Here is an 18,230-nt window from a genome sequence, read left to right as displayed (position 1 = left end):
GATCCAGCTGTTCACTTGTTAGGATGGTTATTTATTTTAAATACCGCTGAACGCGCTTCTCACGTGCATCTGATCAGACGGTAACCTGACAGCGCATGTGAAGAGACAGCGCGCGAGGGGGTCAGCAACGTCACCCAAATGCCTTTTATTTTGACAAAAAGGAATAAATTTAAGTAAATCCAAAAGGACCGCTGACAGAGTCAAATGCCTCAAAGGCTTCAACAATGACTTGTACAATCAGCCCAGTCTCAGTAAAATGCGTACATATGCCACGATTTGGGAAATACCGTGTATAATATACGCCAAAACCAGTTTTTGCGTGCATATAATACACGCGGTCCTAAACGTGTTAAAATGTGTTTTCCACGATTGACACGTCCCCTGGTGGAGGCGTGACCATCACAGACAGCCGCACAAACGAACAATTTGCTTTTCTAACCCTAACCATAACCGTAATCCTAACCTTAACCAGGAACGACGTCATTTAGAAAAGAGCCAGAGGATTTCTGACCACGTGATCAAAACGAAACCTAAAAAGCCATTCTCCCGAGCCGCCGTGATTAAAGTAGAAGCTGTTTACATTCGCGGTCTCGTGGTCGAGGCGTGGAAAGAGGTGGACGGTTGCAATAAACTCACTCCTGATTGGCGACAGTACTTCCTGTAGATTCCATGACTCAGCTATGACTCAGACCAATCGCTGAAGATGGGTTGCAAATGGCGGTATCCGTTTCAGGAATTGACTGTGAAAGCGGCGGCCTACTTTCGCGAGGAGAGGAAGTAATGCATTTCCAATGGGGGACCTCATTGCTCGCTCAGTCCATTAATTTTACAGTCTATGGTAAGAACACACTGAAACTTTAAGCTTGAAGCTGAAATAAATGAGAAATAAATCAAACTACATTTAGATGCTTCCACAAATAAACCAAAGCACAAAACTGAGCAATAAAGCAATTTGGTAAATTCAAACTGTAACACAAATGTCCCTGTCATTGCTTTCCAGGTTAAAGAGACTCTATAACAATGTTTGTTAACATTTTGCACTTCATATGAAACCACTGCTTTTTTGAAGATATGACATAAACTTAAACACAAATGCTGAACTATAAAATTAGCATTACTCGTCCTTTATACTCGGTTTCAGTGGCTAAACCAACATGAAAGTAAACAAGCTAACCGAATTGGCTAACAGAGAACGCATTAGAAAGGGGTTTCCTCAATAAACAAACTGACAGCTCGTCAGTGACGCACGCTGATAACATTCACCAGTGCATGCGCTAATTATCCCCTCGTTAACAAACAATACACCTCTGTAACTTGTTGAACGAGTTGTTGCGGATCCTAACTTCACCTGCACATAGACTGTAAAAAATTATATACAGTCTATGCACCTGCATAGTAACACTCCTCCACCACTGTCGCTGCACGTGCGTGCAGCAGAGGGCAGCAGAGAGCAGCCAAGAGCAGGTCTCCTTCCACGCACGGATATAGTCCCTTTTAGATTATCAGCCTTTCTAACAATAGGATTGGGTACATCCGAACAAAATACCATCAATATATCTAATAACTTCACAGACATGAGTGTGATATTGGCCTTTATCTATTATGAGACATGACCTGAGTAACTTGTTAGTTCAGTCTGTGGTGATACTTTTATTGCATATAAAATTTAATGTTTTACTTTTTCGTTAGCTGACTATTTGTAGTGATTTAAATTTTATGCAACTGGACATCATTCTTCTTTTTCACCTCCAGGAAATTCTGTGATGATCAGCTGTAACATTAATTTTAAAAATTGTTCACATTTCGTATTGACATTCGGCAGAACAGAAAGAAAGTCTGGGTTTAATCTGACCTTGTTTGGTTATTATTCAACAACTAAACTTATCAATCTTTATTTATTAAAAGCTCTTTTCATCTGTTGCAGCTAGAAAAAAACAAACATAAAATACAAAAAAGAAGAAAAATTGAAACCAACCCCCCTTTGCCCCCGCATACAAGCAGGAATTAATTAATATAATTTTAGAAGAGACGTAAGACTTGGATCTGCTGTGAGGAAACAATAGATCGGGAATCTCTTAAACCACCAGCAGATCAGCCACAGATCATCACCACAGCGCCCACCAGAACCAGACAGCAACAGGTCCACTCCAGCCGTGAGCAAGAGCAAGACCCGCAAATTTAAACATTGACTTACCCAGCAAATACCTACAAAAAAAAAAAAATCCCCATATGCTGCACGATGGCGCAGTGGTTAGCGCTCTTGCCTCACAGCAAGGGTTTGCATGTTCTCCCCGTGCATGCGTGGGTTTTCACCGGGGACTCCGGCTTCCTCCCACCGTCCAAAAACATGCTTCATAGGTTCATTGGTGACTCTAAATTGCCCCTAGGTGTGAATGTGAGAGTGAATGAGTGTGTGATTGAGGCCCTGCGACAGACTGGCGACCTGTCCAGGGTGAACCCCGCCTTCGCCCATCAGCAGCCGGGATAGGCTCCGGCACCCCCGCGACCCCGAAAGGGACAAAGCGGTCAGGAAGATGGATGGATGGATGAAAATCCCCATATGAAAACATAACTTCATAAATGTCAGCGACAACAAAAATATGATAGAAAAAAAAAAGTTTGCAGTGATAAACTTTTGCTTCATGCTTTTCATGCACGCGCAAACAGTTCATCGAGAAACACGTGCTCAAATCACCACACTTGTCTCATTGGCAACAGTTTCAAAACACAGGAATTATCAGCTTTTTAATTTTACTGGCAACCTTTTTTCCCTATGGTGCGCATTAATTTAAATCACCCATCATGAAGGTAATGTGCGTTGTGTTGTGTATAAAAGTTTTATTGAAAAAAAGAAAAAAATCCAGCAGCGTTTATATTGGTGGGTGGGGTCACAGTCACAGCCCTGCGTGAATGGATTCTTTCCTCATGACGCCACCTGTGGCACGCGTGCCCTAGGTTGCCGACTCCTGCTTTAAAAGAGGATCACTTAAATAAGAAGGCCCAAGACCATTAAAACATTTATAAACCATTAAGAGAACTTTAAAATCAATCCTGAAATACACAGGGAGCCAATGCAACGATTTTAAATTAGGTGTAAAGTGGTCCCGCCCCTGGTCCTCGTCAGAACTCGTGCCAAATGAGTTCTTTAATAATTGTAAGTTTGAAATACATTTTTGAGGTAAACCAGAGAGCAGGGAATTACAATCATCTAAACGACTAAAAATAAAAGCATGCATCAGCACGTCTGTGCTGGCAAGAGAGAGGAATGGGCGGACTCTGGGGATACTTTTGAGATAATAAAATCCAGTCTTAACAACGTTTTTAATGTGAGAGATAAAATTCAGCTTAGAGTCAAAAAGTACACCCAAGTTTCTTACACAGTGAGAAGGATTAAAATTATTGATCTTGGGTAAAACCATCTCTCTCTTGTCTTCAGGACCGATGATTAAAGCTTCAGTTTTGTCAAGACTCCTAAGTCTATCTAATAAAATCTGGTGATCTACCGTATCAAAAGTGGCACTAAGATCCAGCAGCACAAGAACAGAAACTTTCTGTGAGTCTAAATTAATTCTAAGATCATCAACGATCTTTAAAAGAGCCGTCTCTGTACTGATATCACTTTCTTACCAACTGCTAGTTTTTCAAAGGAAATCAAATGGATTTATTAAAATTCATTTTTCACCCTGACACATCACTAAATACTTTAATACAATTCAATGCAGTGCTAATTTGATTATAATCTTTTAAAAAGATGATGTTGGGATGCAAGCATGTGTCTCCTTCTCTGACCACCAGAGGGAGCATCCCCTGAGTATTGACCTTCACCTGAGCCTCATCTTCACTACATTTCCCATCAGCCACTGCTCGCGGTTCCCAGACATCACCAGCTGTTCTGCATTCAATAATCACTACAACCACATTTCAATACTGTATAATTAGATATCTTATTTAAGTCGATCTTTTAAACTGATTGACTTGGAAGTGTATATTCTCTTCATTTTGTTCCTTTTTCTCCAAACATCCACAATCCCAAGACAAACTTGACACTTTCAATCATGTGACACAAAGAAGAAAAACTCCTGTTATGGTGAAGACCAACTTCAGCTTCTGGTATGACAAGGTTGAAAGTCTGAGTTTTGTTTTGTGACATCAATGTGAAAAAAATACTGTGGAATAAATGGGTACCTTACATGCAATGTCTTGTGTTTTTATTTTATAGAAAAAATAGTGTTGTTTTAGAATATAACACCAAAAATTGTGTATTACTAGACCTTAGCTGACCTTTTGATTGATGTTTGCTGAAAAGTAGGTGAAAATGACCATATTTTGGTGACAGAATAATTTGAATACACAGATTAATCCTGTTGCTGCTTGCAAATTATTGATTACTTGCTTACTATTAACCTTAGAATAAGAGCTCAAAGTTGTGTTCTTTTGAATGAGTATCAGTTTCCGTGGTTGCTATTAGAAATGATGTCGTACCAGCGAGTTCTTCCGAAGATGTCCAGTGACAATTTTGTTTGGAAATTTTGAGCCTCTAGGTAAGAATTTGGCTTTTGATTCACCCTATAGAGCTGATTTAACAGTAAATCTGCATGTATTATACATCAATCTCTTTGTAATTTTGTTGGGAATAAAGCAGTACCTAACACATCAGTATATTCTAACAGTAGTTAAGTAAAATCATAACTTTTACTAACCCTATCCCCATAAATTTTCAGTTTGTGAAAAAAATACATGCTGTCGTAAAAAAAAAAACTTGCATTCACTCAATTTTCAATGTAGAGCTACCAAAATTGAATCACTTATACCCATTTATATGGGCTATAAGCAATTTACATTATATAAACCTAAAAACTTTAATAAATTGAGATCAAGTTTTTATTACGGCCAAGTTTTCATATTTGTTTTAGAAAACACCTGCCAATTTTGCATGTATTTACTAACTTCTTCAAAAAGCCAATTTATCCAGCCAGAACAACTAAGGAAAGGCTTCTTATATTATTTGTAAGCAAACTAAGCATAACTGTTGCATGTGTTATGAAATAAAGGCTAACTGACAATTTTTTTACATTCCAGACTGACTGAATCGAGACAAGATGCCAAGACGAAAGCTTTCCAGGGGTGGAGGCAGGCCTTTCCGGGAGTATTCCAAGCTTACTGGTGAAGAGAAGAGGGAATATCGCACTCATGCAACCCAAGTTCATAAGCTGAGACAAAAGGACCTGTCAAGGAATCTTCAGAGGAACAAGCAATACCGAAAGCTAGAGGGCGACCACCTCTCCATGATGAAGCAATGACTCCATAAAACCATAAAAGTTTTTGCGTAAATGATTCCATTTTCAGATTCCCGAGAAAATTTGACCCTAGATTGATATATTTTTAGTCCATGAAACAGAAATTGATTTTTTGCCCTAAATGTCACTAAAATGTAACTAGAACCTCGAACCTCGGCGTATGGAGTGGAGCTTCATCCACCATCTTGTCTGCAGATGGTTGAATCTCACTCTTTTGGTTTTGTATCTCCATCATGCCCTCTGGTCTTTGCTGCTTTCTGTTTTGTCTTTGTTACTGACACACTTGTGATCCATCTACTACACTAGAACTGACTATTTGACTCTAGTTTTACCAGCTTTTACCCACCAGTCTGTCAACTGACAACCTTCTGATGCCCAGGGAAAAAGAGAAGAGAAAAGGAGGAACGAAGCAGCAAAGACAGAGGCAATTAAAGTAACAATTATGTCAATCAGTTCATGATATTATTATGCTGTTGCAGAACTAATGATAATATTGTTAACCTTTACCATAAATCTATAAATACCGAGGCGTGAGCGTGTTTTAAAGACAGTTTATGTTACAGAACATCAGTTTTTTATGGTAATTAGTTATGTAACAACCACAACAGTTTCCTTCTCTAGTAAAATGTGTAAATATTGGATCATGTTTCATGATGTGGATTCCATTGATGTAGTTTTCTCCCTTTTTTCCATCTTGTTAAAGTCGATCAAAATCCCATTTATTTTTCCACAGTCAAAGGTTTATGGCTGTTTGTTGTGTTACAGTTGATATTGTCTGCAGCCCATTTATCATGTATTTTTCATCAGTAGAAATATTAAAGTACACATCATTATATTATCATACATAACATTACCACATCCTATATTTACTGCAGTTTTACTGAATCTTTGCATTCCCATCATTTACTGTAATGACAATAACATTGAAACTATTACTAGTATTTGAATGACTGATTTAATTTGCTTATCAGAAAAAGTTGGTTGAATATTATACAGAATAGTCTTCATCACACATGTATCTCTACATTTTTGTGTATTTATTTTTATTCTGTTCTTATAATCATGTGTTTATTAGATGATTGTCACATTCTCTCTTCTGACAAATGTGCTGCTGAGGTTTTTCAGTCCATCCTCTGCAAATCTTCCAGTCACTTACACATCAGCATTGCCAGCTTTATTTCTACAGAACTTTTCAAAACAATCTAATAAAACTAGAAATAATTAGCCATAAGCTGCCATTTAGGTGTTGCAAATCTTCAATAACTGAACCGAGTGGTTAAAATGTTTAAAGGTGTTCATTTTTTTGGTTTTTGTTTCTTTAAATACATTTTTAGTATTTTGATGTTCAGTTACATTATTTAAATAAAAGAATGTCAGAGATATGTGATGAAGCTTCTTTTGAGTTTCTACACTAGCAGTGGAATTTACTGTGATGAAGGGGGTCCCACCAAAAAAAGAACTGAAAGTCTGCCAGCACAGATGCTGTTTGTAAAAGCTGCTAAAATAGTGAATTATTTGATTAATTGATGAAGTTCACCTGATGGTCGCTGTAAAAAGGGATACAGTTGTTGTTCATAAAGAAAGCCTTTAAACAAATCTACGTTGAGTTTTTTTCCGTTTCAGTCAGAAAACTTTCAAACTTCAGTGGAAAGTTTTCAAACTCAGGATGTCTTCAGAGTCCTGCACTTCTCCATGCAGACACCAGAGGGCTCTATAGAGTCAACCTGGGCTCCAACCCTTTCCGGGTTCTGCTCTTCTCCATGCAGCTTCCTTTTAGGATTCAGTTTGTTGTTGCTTTTGTGTTTGATGTTTTCAACCTGGAGGAATCAGCAGCATTTGTGCTGTGATGTAGGCGACTAAACGTGGATTTGTGGTAAATATCATGGCTCAAAATGGGAAAAGAGTCAAACAAAGGGTAAAAAAAAAACAAATGATTAAGGTGGAAGTTTTAGTTTAAATGAGATTTAGAGGTGGTTTTATCAGCTGTGTGAACAATTTGAGAGAGAATTTCAACAGGACTCCAAAGAACAGACTTTGGACGTGCTTTGTGAATGGATGTGTTCAAAATGATCCAATACTATGGATTGCTGACAGTCTTCTAACATTGTAAATGTCATTGTTTGTTCTGGTGTCATTGACTTTGCTGAATACAAAGCTAAATAAGAGGAAGTTTGGTTGAAGTTTGCATCCTTCATGTGAAAAAGTCCTGGGATAATCCTAAAACTGAACCAAAATAAACATGGATGCATTTGAATGTGTGAACACATGGAGCACAGTTCTAAATATTGATCTCTGTTATTGTTCTCTGACATGTTTTTTTGTCTCCCATCACTCGCGGCGTCTCCTCACATTTGAGTTTTTCTGAAGAAACGAGGCCAAGGTACTTCATAACTGCATCAACAAGGCCTGTAAAGCTTTGTATATTTCCCCTTTTCTTCCTGCATGATTGTTGTGGAATGTTCAAAAGTTGTGTAATAAATCAGAAAGTAACACGGTCTGATGGTACGACTTGATTCTGTTCACTTATAACTTTGAAGCTTGAGGATGAGATCAAAGATAAAAAAACAAATATTTATACTCTTTCTGTCTGTCTCTCTATGGAGCCCCTAAAGTATCAGTATTACTGGTTTCTGTGTACATGAGAAACTAACAGGTCATTTGCTCTGAGGAGACGTTTTCAGAGTCAGTTTCCTGATTCAGACATTATGTGAGCTTATTGAGTTTTATTTTACCTTCAGACTCAACTATTGCACATTAAATGTTGCAGTGTGGAAACAAAAGATTAAAACATGACAAATATAATGTTTCTGGAAATCACTAATATAGTCTGAATGATGAAAAGTCAAAGAGATTTTGCATTTTCTTTTATAGTTTTTAGTTTCCTAGAAAATAATCATATCATAATCAACAATCTGTTTTTCCTTGATATTTATTCTATTATAGGAATTTTGAACCCACCAAAAAAGTCTTAAAATGAGGTTTATAAACAGACATCCATGCAGACTTTAACACCTCAAACAGATAAACGCTTAACTTCTAAAATAAATGTATATCATTTTTAATATGAAACAAAAGATTAAACATAATTTGATCATAAAATCAGTAAATATTCATCTGCATCTCATCCCTGATCAAACAATTACTCACTTTTGATATTCAATACATGTTATTAGCAGCAAAAAAAGACATTTTACTACATTGCAACTAAGCAGGAAAACCAACAACTTTAAAATTGTTTTTGAAACAAAGATAATCAAAAAACTATGTTTAGTTGAAGATTTCATGAAGCTTTGAGGACGTCTTCTTGAAGCTCATGTACTCGTGTTCAGTTTTGTTGTAAAGAAATGTTTTATTCTTATTTGATTTTTGATACATTTTTATATTTTATTTTTTGTGTTTGTTTTGATTAAAATTAAAATTATCACAAAACCACATTTTTATATCGTTTCACATTTTAATTACAAAATGAATCCTGTGTTTGGTGTGTTATTTTGATTAATAAACAAAAACTAGGGCTGCACGGTGGCGCAGTGGTTAGCGCTCTTGCCTCACAGCGAGAAGGCCCCGGTTCGAATCCCGGCTGGGACCTTTCTGTGTGGAGTTTGCATGTTCTCCCCGTGCATGCGTGGGTTTTCACCGGGGACTCCGGCTTCCTCCCACCGTCCAAAAACATGCTTCATAGGTTAATTGGTGACTCTAAATTGCCCCTAGGTGTGAATGTGAGAGTGGATGTGTGTGTGATTGAGGCCCTGCGACAGACTGGCGACCTGTCCAGGGTGTACCCCGCCTTTGCCCATCAGCGGCCAGGATAGGCTCCGGCACCCCGCGACCCCGAACGGGATGAAGCGGTCAAGAAAATGGATGGATGGAAACAAAAACTATTTTTAACACATAATTAGATGTTACATTAACAGTATTTTCCTGATTTTTGGTTTTCTACACTGCAGATATATTTCATCATTGAGACTCAGAGATCAGTGACTGATTTTTACTTCAATCCAACAACCTGATCTTTCCTCCAGAACTCATTGGGAGCCAGAATCCAGCATACAGAGGCTGAGTGAATGTGGTCTGGACTTTGTGGATGAGAGTCATGGAGTCAGAAACGCTGCAGAAAGACAAAGTTCCTGCTCTGTGATTTAAATAAACTCCAACTCTGGAGGATTGAGGAGCTGAAATAGAAACACTGATCTTGTTGTGGTAAAATTTATATCCAGTGGATGAACACCTCAATGCCCAGGATTTATCATTACATCCAAACCCACATTCATCAACGGTTCCTGTACGACTGATATCTTTGTATGCAACTGACACATCAACCCCCCCCGCTCCACTCCACCTCCCAGTAACAACGTCCAGTCAGACCTTCTGCACTCAGAACCTGGGATCTTTTAACAAACCTGTCTGGATGATTTGAATATTTCTGCTCTACTTTTGTCCATGTTGCTGTTCTGTTCTGTTCATTCAGAGATAGATGTGTGTTTGCTGTGTTTGGATCCAGTGTGATCTGATGATAGTACTTCATGAAGTCCTCTCTGGATCTGAAGTCTTCAAACAGAATAACATCCAGTGTGTGTGAAATCTTTGTGGTCTGGTCTCTGAGAGTCTCCTCCAGCTTCTCTGTGGCCTCAGACACAGCTTTGAGAGCATCATCAAAGCAGTGCTGAGCTTGTTGAAAGCTGGCTAAGTCTGTACAGACACTCAGATCTGACAGGGAGGAGTAGTTGTTGAGAAAATGGAGATGATCTTCTGTAGATGAGAGCTGGTCCAGCTCAGCCTCTGTTTTCCTCAGTTTGGTGATCTCCTGCTGCATCTTCTCCTGGAGTTCTTCCACTTTCCTCACTTCCTCCATCTGATAGGATTTGACCTTCTGCTCCACTTCTGAGCATTTTTGCTCCAAGAGACGGATCAAACCTTTGAAGACGTTCTGACTTTCTTTGATGCTTTTCTCAGCAGACAGATTGATGGTCTCCACCGTCTGCTGAAGCTCTTCTAAATCTTCTTCTAACTTGAGGATTCTCTGTTGGACTTTTTGTCGATCCAGTCCCAGCTTTGTCTGTCTTTCAGCCCTTTCTGCTGCAGCAGACACCATGTCATGACCTTTGTGTTCATCCATGGAGCAGAGAATACAAATACACTTCTGATCAGTGCGGCAGAAGATCTCAATCACTTTATCATGACGAGGACAGATGTTCTCCTGAAGCTTTAGAGTGGCTTTGACCAGCTTGTGCTTCTTTAACCCAGCAACCCTAAAATGGGGCTGGAGGTGCTGCTCACAGTAAGAAGCCAAACAGGTCAGACAAGACATGGCAGCTTTCAGCTTCTTTCCTTCACAGAAATCACAGTCCACATGTTCTGGTCCAGTTGGAGAACGCTCAGATGAAGACGGTTGAAGCTCTGCTTTTCTTGCGTCCTCCACCAACTCTGCTAAAATAGTGTTTTTTACCAGGACAGGCCTTGAAGTGAAGCTTTGTCTGCACTGAGGACAGCTGAGAGCTTTTTGTTCCTCTCCCCAGAAGTTCTGAATACATTCCAGACAGTAACTGTGTCCACAAGGAATAGTGACCGGATCCTTCTGCAGATCCAAACAGATCGAACAGATCAGCTTCTCTTTATCCAGAAAAGTTTGCTGCGCCATTTCTGTGTCCTTCAGGGAATGTTTAATCTCTCTTTCTGTTTCTAGATAAAGACTTGTTCCTCCTTCACTGTTCTGCATGAATTCAGTTTTACATGAATCATTAACAGATCAGTGACAGGAAAGGGAGCAGGAACAACTTATTGGACTATGAACAGGAAGCAGAGGTCACAGGTAGATCTCCAGTCACACCCAGTAACAGAAATATTGTTATTGTGAACTTCAAACTGTTTAATACTTTTATACTGTTTATGTGTGAAATGTGCTACAGAAGAGAATGAACTTTGAATGTTAGTCGGTGCAGCTTGGAGTCCAAAAAAAAAGTTTTTGTACTCTTTCTGTTTTTATAAAAGAAGAAAATTTATGACTGAAAAAAAAATAAAGCTTAAATATGTTTTCAACAGAAAATCTGATTTTACTGGATGGAAGATTTGAGCATTGATGGTAAAATTCCGTTTTGGTGAAAAAAACGTCATCCAGGTGACGTTACTAAAAAGTAATTTTTGACTTAAAAACCTGTGGGTGAAAGTTTAATTTATTAAGTGCTTCTTTCATTTACATTTATTCAGTTTGTTTAAAACCTTTGATCCAGAAAGTGTTTAAAAAGCTCAAAGTAAAAATGAAAATGATGTTTTATTTTAATTTTTTGGCAGACATTTACACTTCTTTCTTTCTTATGTAAAATAAACTAATATGAGTTAGATTTTAAATTCAAAACAATGGTTTTCACTCAACTTAGCTTTACTGAAACCATCGACTGTTAATAACTAATTATTAATTCACTGTAGAACTGTTCCTCAGTCTACAGCTAGAGGGCACTGTTTCTGTAATAGTTTGACCCCATATATGATTTTGAATTTTTTTATTTTTTTTAACACGATGTTTTAAAATTTAAACTAAAATTAAACTAAACTCCTAAAATATGCATTTAAAAAAATAACGTTTCCTCCAATATTTACATTTCACAAAATTCCTTAACTCTGCTGAGTTCAAGAAAAATGTTTCTGACAAAAACAGTTTTTAAAGTTAGTTTGCTTTACTTTAATTAGACTGAACAAATCAAAACATCATGTGTATCACTCTTAACCAAACATGATTTGATGGATCATCTGACAAATGTAATTTTTGAACCATGTACTAAATATTTATTATCTTTCAATAATTCAAGCTTTATCAGTTCAGAAATTAGAGAGAAAATCTTTTAATTTTGCTCTGACACAGTTTTGAAATGATTCGATTTGGTCCAATAATATGTTGAATGTGTTGTAGGTTACCATGGAAACTTTGATACATCACAATTAATGAATGCTGTATTTTTAAACCCACATTTAAGTCATTTTTGTCTCTTGTTTAAATTCATAAGTGCATCAACAAGGCCTGTAAAGCTTTGTATATTTCCCCTTTTCTTCCTGCATGATTGTTGTGGAATGTTCAAAAGTTGTGTAATAAATCAGAAAGTAACACAGTCTGATGGTACGACTTGATTCTGTTCACTTGTTACAACTTTGCTGTTTGAGGATGAGAACAACAATAAAAAAATCAACAACAAATATTTATAGCAGTGGAGGAGCTAGAACATTTTCTATGTGGTGGCAGGAGGACGGCGAAGTCTTGAAGGGATGGTAAATGAGAACAGCAGAGTGGAAGGTCATTACAAATGAAAGCATCAAAAACATGTATTTCTAACAACATATGATACTTAAAACGAGAGGGGACATGGATTCTGTCGTCTGCTGCTGATCCAGCCAGAATCTGTGCCTCCCAATAATTTGCAGTAGAAAGAACAAATATGTAATAATTGTGAATTGTTAAATGCTTCCATAACTAAATCACTATAATAAATCACGTTTTATAATGGTCAGAAATCACATTTGTCCCACCACAATGATACTAAAATAACTATAAATAATCTGTGTTAGAGCAGGTTCTAAAGAAAATATGTGCGAGTGTTGATTGAACAACGTTTAGATGAGGCTCCACATTTTCTTTGCAGTGGCGACAAACCCAAATCATCAAATATCTTCAAAAATATTCATCATAAGTGCTCTAGTGCTTTGTGGCATTGAGACAAGTATTCATGAAGTATTTACATATTTTATCTTTGCAAAACTTACCTTAGATTGGAACATTTGTCAGCAAAAGTGAGGCTTCAGCTCAACTTGGTCTTCGTAAAGAATAGATGGTGGATGGAACTCCGCCTATTACCCGTCCTACGTGAAACTAATGCTTGAAAAAGGTTCCTAACTCTCCTATTGATGTTAAGGACCAGGAGTGGAGGAATATAGATGACATTTTGGGTGGATTTTGAGCTAAACCAGTTTTAGGGGAGAACGCATCTGTGAGCATCAAGTGGTGTTTCTCATTATTGACTCAAAAATTTTGGGTGGCAAGAGCTCTTTGCTGGGGGGGCTGTAGCTCCGCCCCTGATTTATACTCTTTCTTTATGTCTTTCTATGGAGCCCCTAAAGTATCAATAGTTCTGGTTTCTTGTGTACATGAGAAACTAACAGGTCATTTGTGAGAAGAGACGTTTTCAGAATCAGTTTCCTGACTTACAGATTTACACAATTTATGTTACAGTGTGGAAACAAAAGATGAAAAACATGACAGATGTTCTGTTTCTGGATAGCAATGATATCTAGTCTTAATGATGAAGAGTCAAGGAGACATTGTATTTACTTATATAGTTTTTAATTTTACATATCATAACCAACAAACTGTTGTTCCTTTGATATTTATTTTATTATAGGAATATTGAACCCACCAAAAAAAGTCTTCTTAAAATTTGGTTTATAAACAGACATCCATGCAGACTTTAACACCTTAAACAGACAAACGTTTTAACTTTCAATATATATATGTTTTAATTTGAAACAAAAGATTAAACATAATTTGATCATGAAATCAGTAAATATTCATCTGCATCTCATCCCTGATCAATCAGTTACTCACTTTTGATTTTTGACTCACTGTTATTAACTGCAAAACACAAGACAGAGATTATAATTTTCATAAATCAAAACATTTTATATTATAATATTTACAGCAAAAGAAAACTGACTTTAATACATTACTACTTAGCAGAAAAATCAACAACTTCAAAATTGTTTTTGAAACAAAGATAATCAGAAAACTATGTTTACTTGAAGATTTCATGAAGCTTTGAGGACGTCTTCTTGAAGCTCATGTACTCGTGTTCAGTTGTGTTGTTAAGAAATCATTTTTATTCTTTTTTGACATTTAGTAGAATTTTTTTACTATGTTTTTTTCTTCTTATTCTGTTTAAATGTAAGTTTATTAGAAAACTGCATTTTTTAAAATATTTTTTCACATTTTAATCACACAATAAACCCTGTGTTTTGTCTGTTGTTTTGTTTGATAAACAAAAACTATTTTAAAAAAAGATTAAATGTTACATTATTATTTACTCATTATTATTATTAGTTATACATTAGATTTGAGATTTTTGGTTTTCTACACTGCAGATATATTTCATCATTGAGCCTCACAGATCAGTGACTGATTTTTACTTTAATCCAACAACCTGATCATTCCTCCAAAGCAAATCCAGAATCCAGCATACAGAGGCTGAGTGAATGTGGTCTGGACTTTGTGTATGAGAGTCATGGAGTCAGAAACGCTGTAGAAAGACAAAGTTCCTGCTCTGTGATTTAAATAAACTCCAACTCTGGAGGATTGAGGAGCTGAAATAGAAACACTGATCTTGTTGTGGTAAAATTGATATCCAGTGGATGAACACATCAATGCCCAGGATTTATCATTACATCCAAACCCACATTCATCACGGGTTCCTGTACGACTGATATCTTTGTATGCAACTGACACATCAACCTCCCCGCTCCACTCCACCTCCCAGTAACAACGTCCAGTCAGACCTTCTGCACTCAGAACCTGAATCCATTCATCAAACCTGTCTGGATGATTTGAACATTTCTGCCTTACAAGTGTCAATGTTGCTGTTCTGTTCTGTTCACTCAGAGATATAAGTGTGTTTGCTGTGTTTGGATCCAGTGTGATCTGATGATAGTACTTCATGAAGTCCTCTCTGGATCTGAAGTCTTCAAACAGAATAACATCCAGTGTGTGTGAAATCTTTGTGGTCTGGTCTCTGAGAGTCTCCTCCAGCTTCTCTGTGGCCTCAGACACAGCTTTGAGAGCATCATCAAAGCAGTGCTGAGCTTGTTGAAAGCTGGCTAAGTCTGTACAGACACTCAGATCTGACAGGGAGGAGTAGTTGTTGAGAAAATGGAGATGATCTTCTGTAGATGAGAGCTGGTCCAGCTCAGCCTCTGTTTTCCTCAGTTTGGTGATCTCCTGCTGCATCTTCTCCTGGAGTTCTTCCACTTTCCTCACTTCCTCCATCTGATAGGATTTGACCTTCTGCTCCACTTCTGAGCATTTTTGCTCCAAGAGACGGATCAAACCTTTGAAGACGTTCTGACTTTCTTTGATGCTTTTCTCAGCAGACAGATTGATGGTCTCCACCGTCTGCTGAAGCTCTTCTAAATCTTCTTCTAACTTGAGGATTCTCTCTTGGACTTTTTGTCGATCCAGTCCCAGCTTTGTCTGTCTTTCAGCCCTTTCTGCTGCAGCAGACACCATGTCATGACCTTTGTGTTCATCCATGGAGCAGAGAATACAAATACACTTCTGATCAGTGCGGCAGAAGATCTTAATCACTTCATCATGACGAGGACAGATGTTCTCCTGAAGCTTTAGAGTGGCTTTGACCAGCTTGTGCTTCTTTAACCCAGCAACCCTAAAATGGGGCTGGAGGTGCTGCTCACAGTAAGAAGCCAAACAGGTCAGACAAGACATGGCAGCTTTCAGCTTCTTTCCTTCACAGAAATCACAGTCGACATGTTCTGGTCCAGTTGGAGAACGCTCAGATGAAGACGGTTGAAGCTCTGCTTTTCTTGCGTCCTCCACCAACTCTGCTAAAATAGTGTTTCTTACCAGGACAGGCCTTGAAGTGAAGCTTTGTCTGCACTGAGGACAGCTGAGAGCTTTTTGTTCCTCTCCCCAGAAGTTCTCAATACATTCCAGACAGTAACTGTGTCCACAAGGAATAGTGACCGGATCCTTCTGCAGATCCAAACAGATCGAACAGATCAGCTTCTCTTTGAGATAAACTTGCTGCGCCATTCTCTCTTCTTACAGGAAATGTTCACTTTCTGTTTCTAGATAAAAGCTCCTCCCTCTCTCTGCTTTGCTTTTTTTTCCAATAACTTTATTCAAAATGTTTACAGCACAATTATTATAGAAAACACTGTTTGCACTGTTCGAACTTACACATCAACAATCAGCATTACAGTTCAGAGGTATAAGTTATTAAAAGTTTGTACATTGAATATTTGAAGTTTTTTTTTTCTATACATGTGTGCTATTTATCATTGTTTGATTGTTTTGTAATATGAATTAAAGTCCAGATGAAAACAGTAAAACAGTAAAACAAGAAAACAAGTTTGTGAATTGGACTACCGTATTTTCCGGACTATAAGTCGCGTTTTTTTTCATAGATTGAATGTCCCTGCGACTTATACTCCAGTGCGACTTATATACGAATTTTTAATGAGATGAGATATGGACCATAAGTCTAGAGTGCCCCCTTATGGTGATCTATGCAATTACTTTATTTACTTTAGTTATTCAGACGTGACACAGAGGACGAAGAATTTAAGGGATTTAGTGATATGGAGTGAGATTGCGTGCAATTAATTACAGTAAAGATACAAAGTTGATGAGTTCTTGAGGTTATAGTTAAATAAAACTGTTATGTTATATAAATGTTACACCTTTTCGTTTTTTTCATGATGCTAATATGTGAATATGTGTTGACACATATTCAGCCTGTTTTCTATTCACTTATGAATGTTATAACTTACCTTCCAGGATGATGTAATATCGTTTTTTTCAACCAGTTTGTAAAATAAATTACTTGAGAAAAATGCGACTTATACTCCAGTGCGACTTATGTATGGTTTTTTCTTCTTCATTATGCATTTTTTGGCCCCTGCGACTTATACTCCGGTGCGACTTATAGTCCGAAAAATACGGTATTTATATTTCTGAATGTGGAATTTCCCAAAAATAATAAACTGTTGAACAACAAAAATTATTATTTTTTTAAAAACCATGTAATTCAAAATATAACACAATATCAACTATTTTAATTTTGATATTTATATTTAAATTTTTGATTAGAATTTTTTCCAAATATGAGCAAAACTCTTTACAGACAACATTAAAATACATTAAAATGTTTCCCTACTTAATTAGCAAAAACGCAAAACTCTCTTGATACTTTATATAACATTTTAAATGAAACTTCTTTTAATAATCATTAATGAACATTAATGTTAGCGTATTGCCAATTTAAGTCACTTTTGGTTTAAAATATATTATTTCTATTAAAATATCTGTGTGGGCTGAGGTTATATTTATGAATCAATATCTAAGATAAAAGGGCTCGTTTGTGGAATAAAGATAATTTCTCATTAATCATCAAGTTTTGTTAATAATAGGATCACGTTTTTACTATTTCTTCCTTATTTGTAAACACTACAACACTGAAATATCACCTTTTCTCCATTTAAGAGGTTTTTTTAGAGTACAACAAATAGATTTATCAACATTCATTTTTAACCCTGACACATCATTGTATACTTGAAAATAATTCAGTGCAGTGTTAAATTGATTTTGATCTTTTAAAAAGATGGTGTTGATATGAAAGCCTCAGTGTCTCCTCCTCTGACCACCAGAGGGAGCCATCCCCTGAGTATTGACCTTCACCTGAGCCTCATCTTCAGCACTTGTCCTGTTTGTGTCTGATATTAAATCATTGATCCAAATGTCTCCTTCTCATTGTTACAGATGGCCGTGTCAGGTAAAGATATTCTTTCATCACAAGTTTCTTTAAATTCTTTGCTAATTTTTTCAACATTTGTGGAGATTTTTATTTTTATTTAACCATTATTTAACCAGGAAAAAATCCCATTGAGATCCATCGATCTCTTTTTCAAGGGAGTCCTGGTCAAGAGGCAAGAAATACACACACCCAACAGGTCCTATTAAAACACTCTAAAAATAAATGAATATGATGAAATAAACAGAATAAAACAGTAAATAATTAAAAACAATTACAGATTAGTGATTTTGTTTCCAGGTCCTTCATTATAACATTAAACTGAGGCAAAGTTGTGAGCTTTGAAAGCTGGATTGTTTTTTGGAGAAAGTTCCAGTCTGTAGGTGCCCTGTACTGAAAAGCCATCTTTCCT

General features: G+C 36.9%; 2 protein-coding genes and 1 long non-coding RNA gene across 4 annotated transcripts in view; 1 reads left to right on the top strand and 2 right to left on the bottom strand.

Annotated features, from left to right (window-relative positions):
* Positions 1 to 11,035, bottom strand: part of LOC112138098 (E3 ubiquitin/ISG15 ligase TRIM25) — a 16,329-nt gene extending 5,294 nt beyond the window's left edge. Inside the window, exon 1 of one of the 2 annotated variants that reach the window (XM_036210987.1) lies at positions 9,698 to 11,035. In XM_036210987.1, the coding sequence (XP_036066880.1) occupies positions 9,698 to 11,013 (1,316 nt within the window). In that variant the 5' untranslated portion in view covers positions 11,014 to 11,035. Of the gene's footprint in view, positions 1 to 9,467 lie in introns of those variants that run through there. The other variant, XM_024260663.2, reaches the window with a different exon arrangement.
* LOC118598341 lies at positions 3,974 to 7,228 on the top strand. The gene is made up of 2 exons (XR_004947464.1): positions 3,974 to 4,110; positions 5,080 to 7,228. It is a non-coding gene; the product is annotated as an uncharacterized LOC118598341 (long non-coding RNA).
* A 3,216-nt stretch (positions 11,036 to 14,251) lies between the features above and the next one.
* On the bottom strand, positions 14,252 to 16,123 carry LOC118598340 (E3 ubiquitin/ISG15 ligase TRIM25-like). Its single transcript, XM_036210988.1, has one exon. The coding sequence runs from the start codon at positions 16,096 to 16,098 to the stop codon at positions 14,464 to 14,466; it is 1,635 nt and encodes a 544-aa protein (XP_036066881.1). The 5' UTR covers positions 16,099 to 16,123; the 3' UTR covers positions 14,252 to 14,463.
* Between the last annotated feature and the right edge of the window lie 2,107 nt (positions 16,124 to 18,230).

The sequence above is a fragment of the Oryzias melastigma genome, unplaced genomic scaffold (assembly GCF_002922805.2).
Source record: "Oryzias melastigma strain HK-1 unplaced genomic scaffold, ASM292280v2 sc00349, whole genome shotgun sequence".
Taxonomy (NCBI): domain Eukaryota; kingdom Metazoa; phylum Chordata; class Actinopteri; order Beloniformes; family Adrianichthyidae; genus Oryzias; species Oryzias melastigma.
Note: the sequence above shows the minus strand (reverse complement) of the source record. Positions and strands in the feature narration are given on the sequence as shown.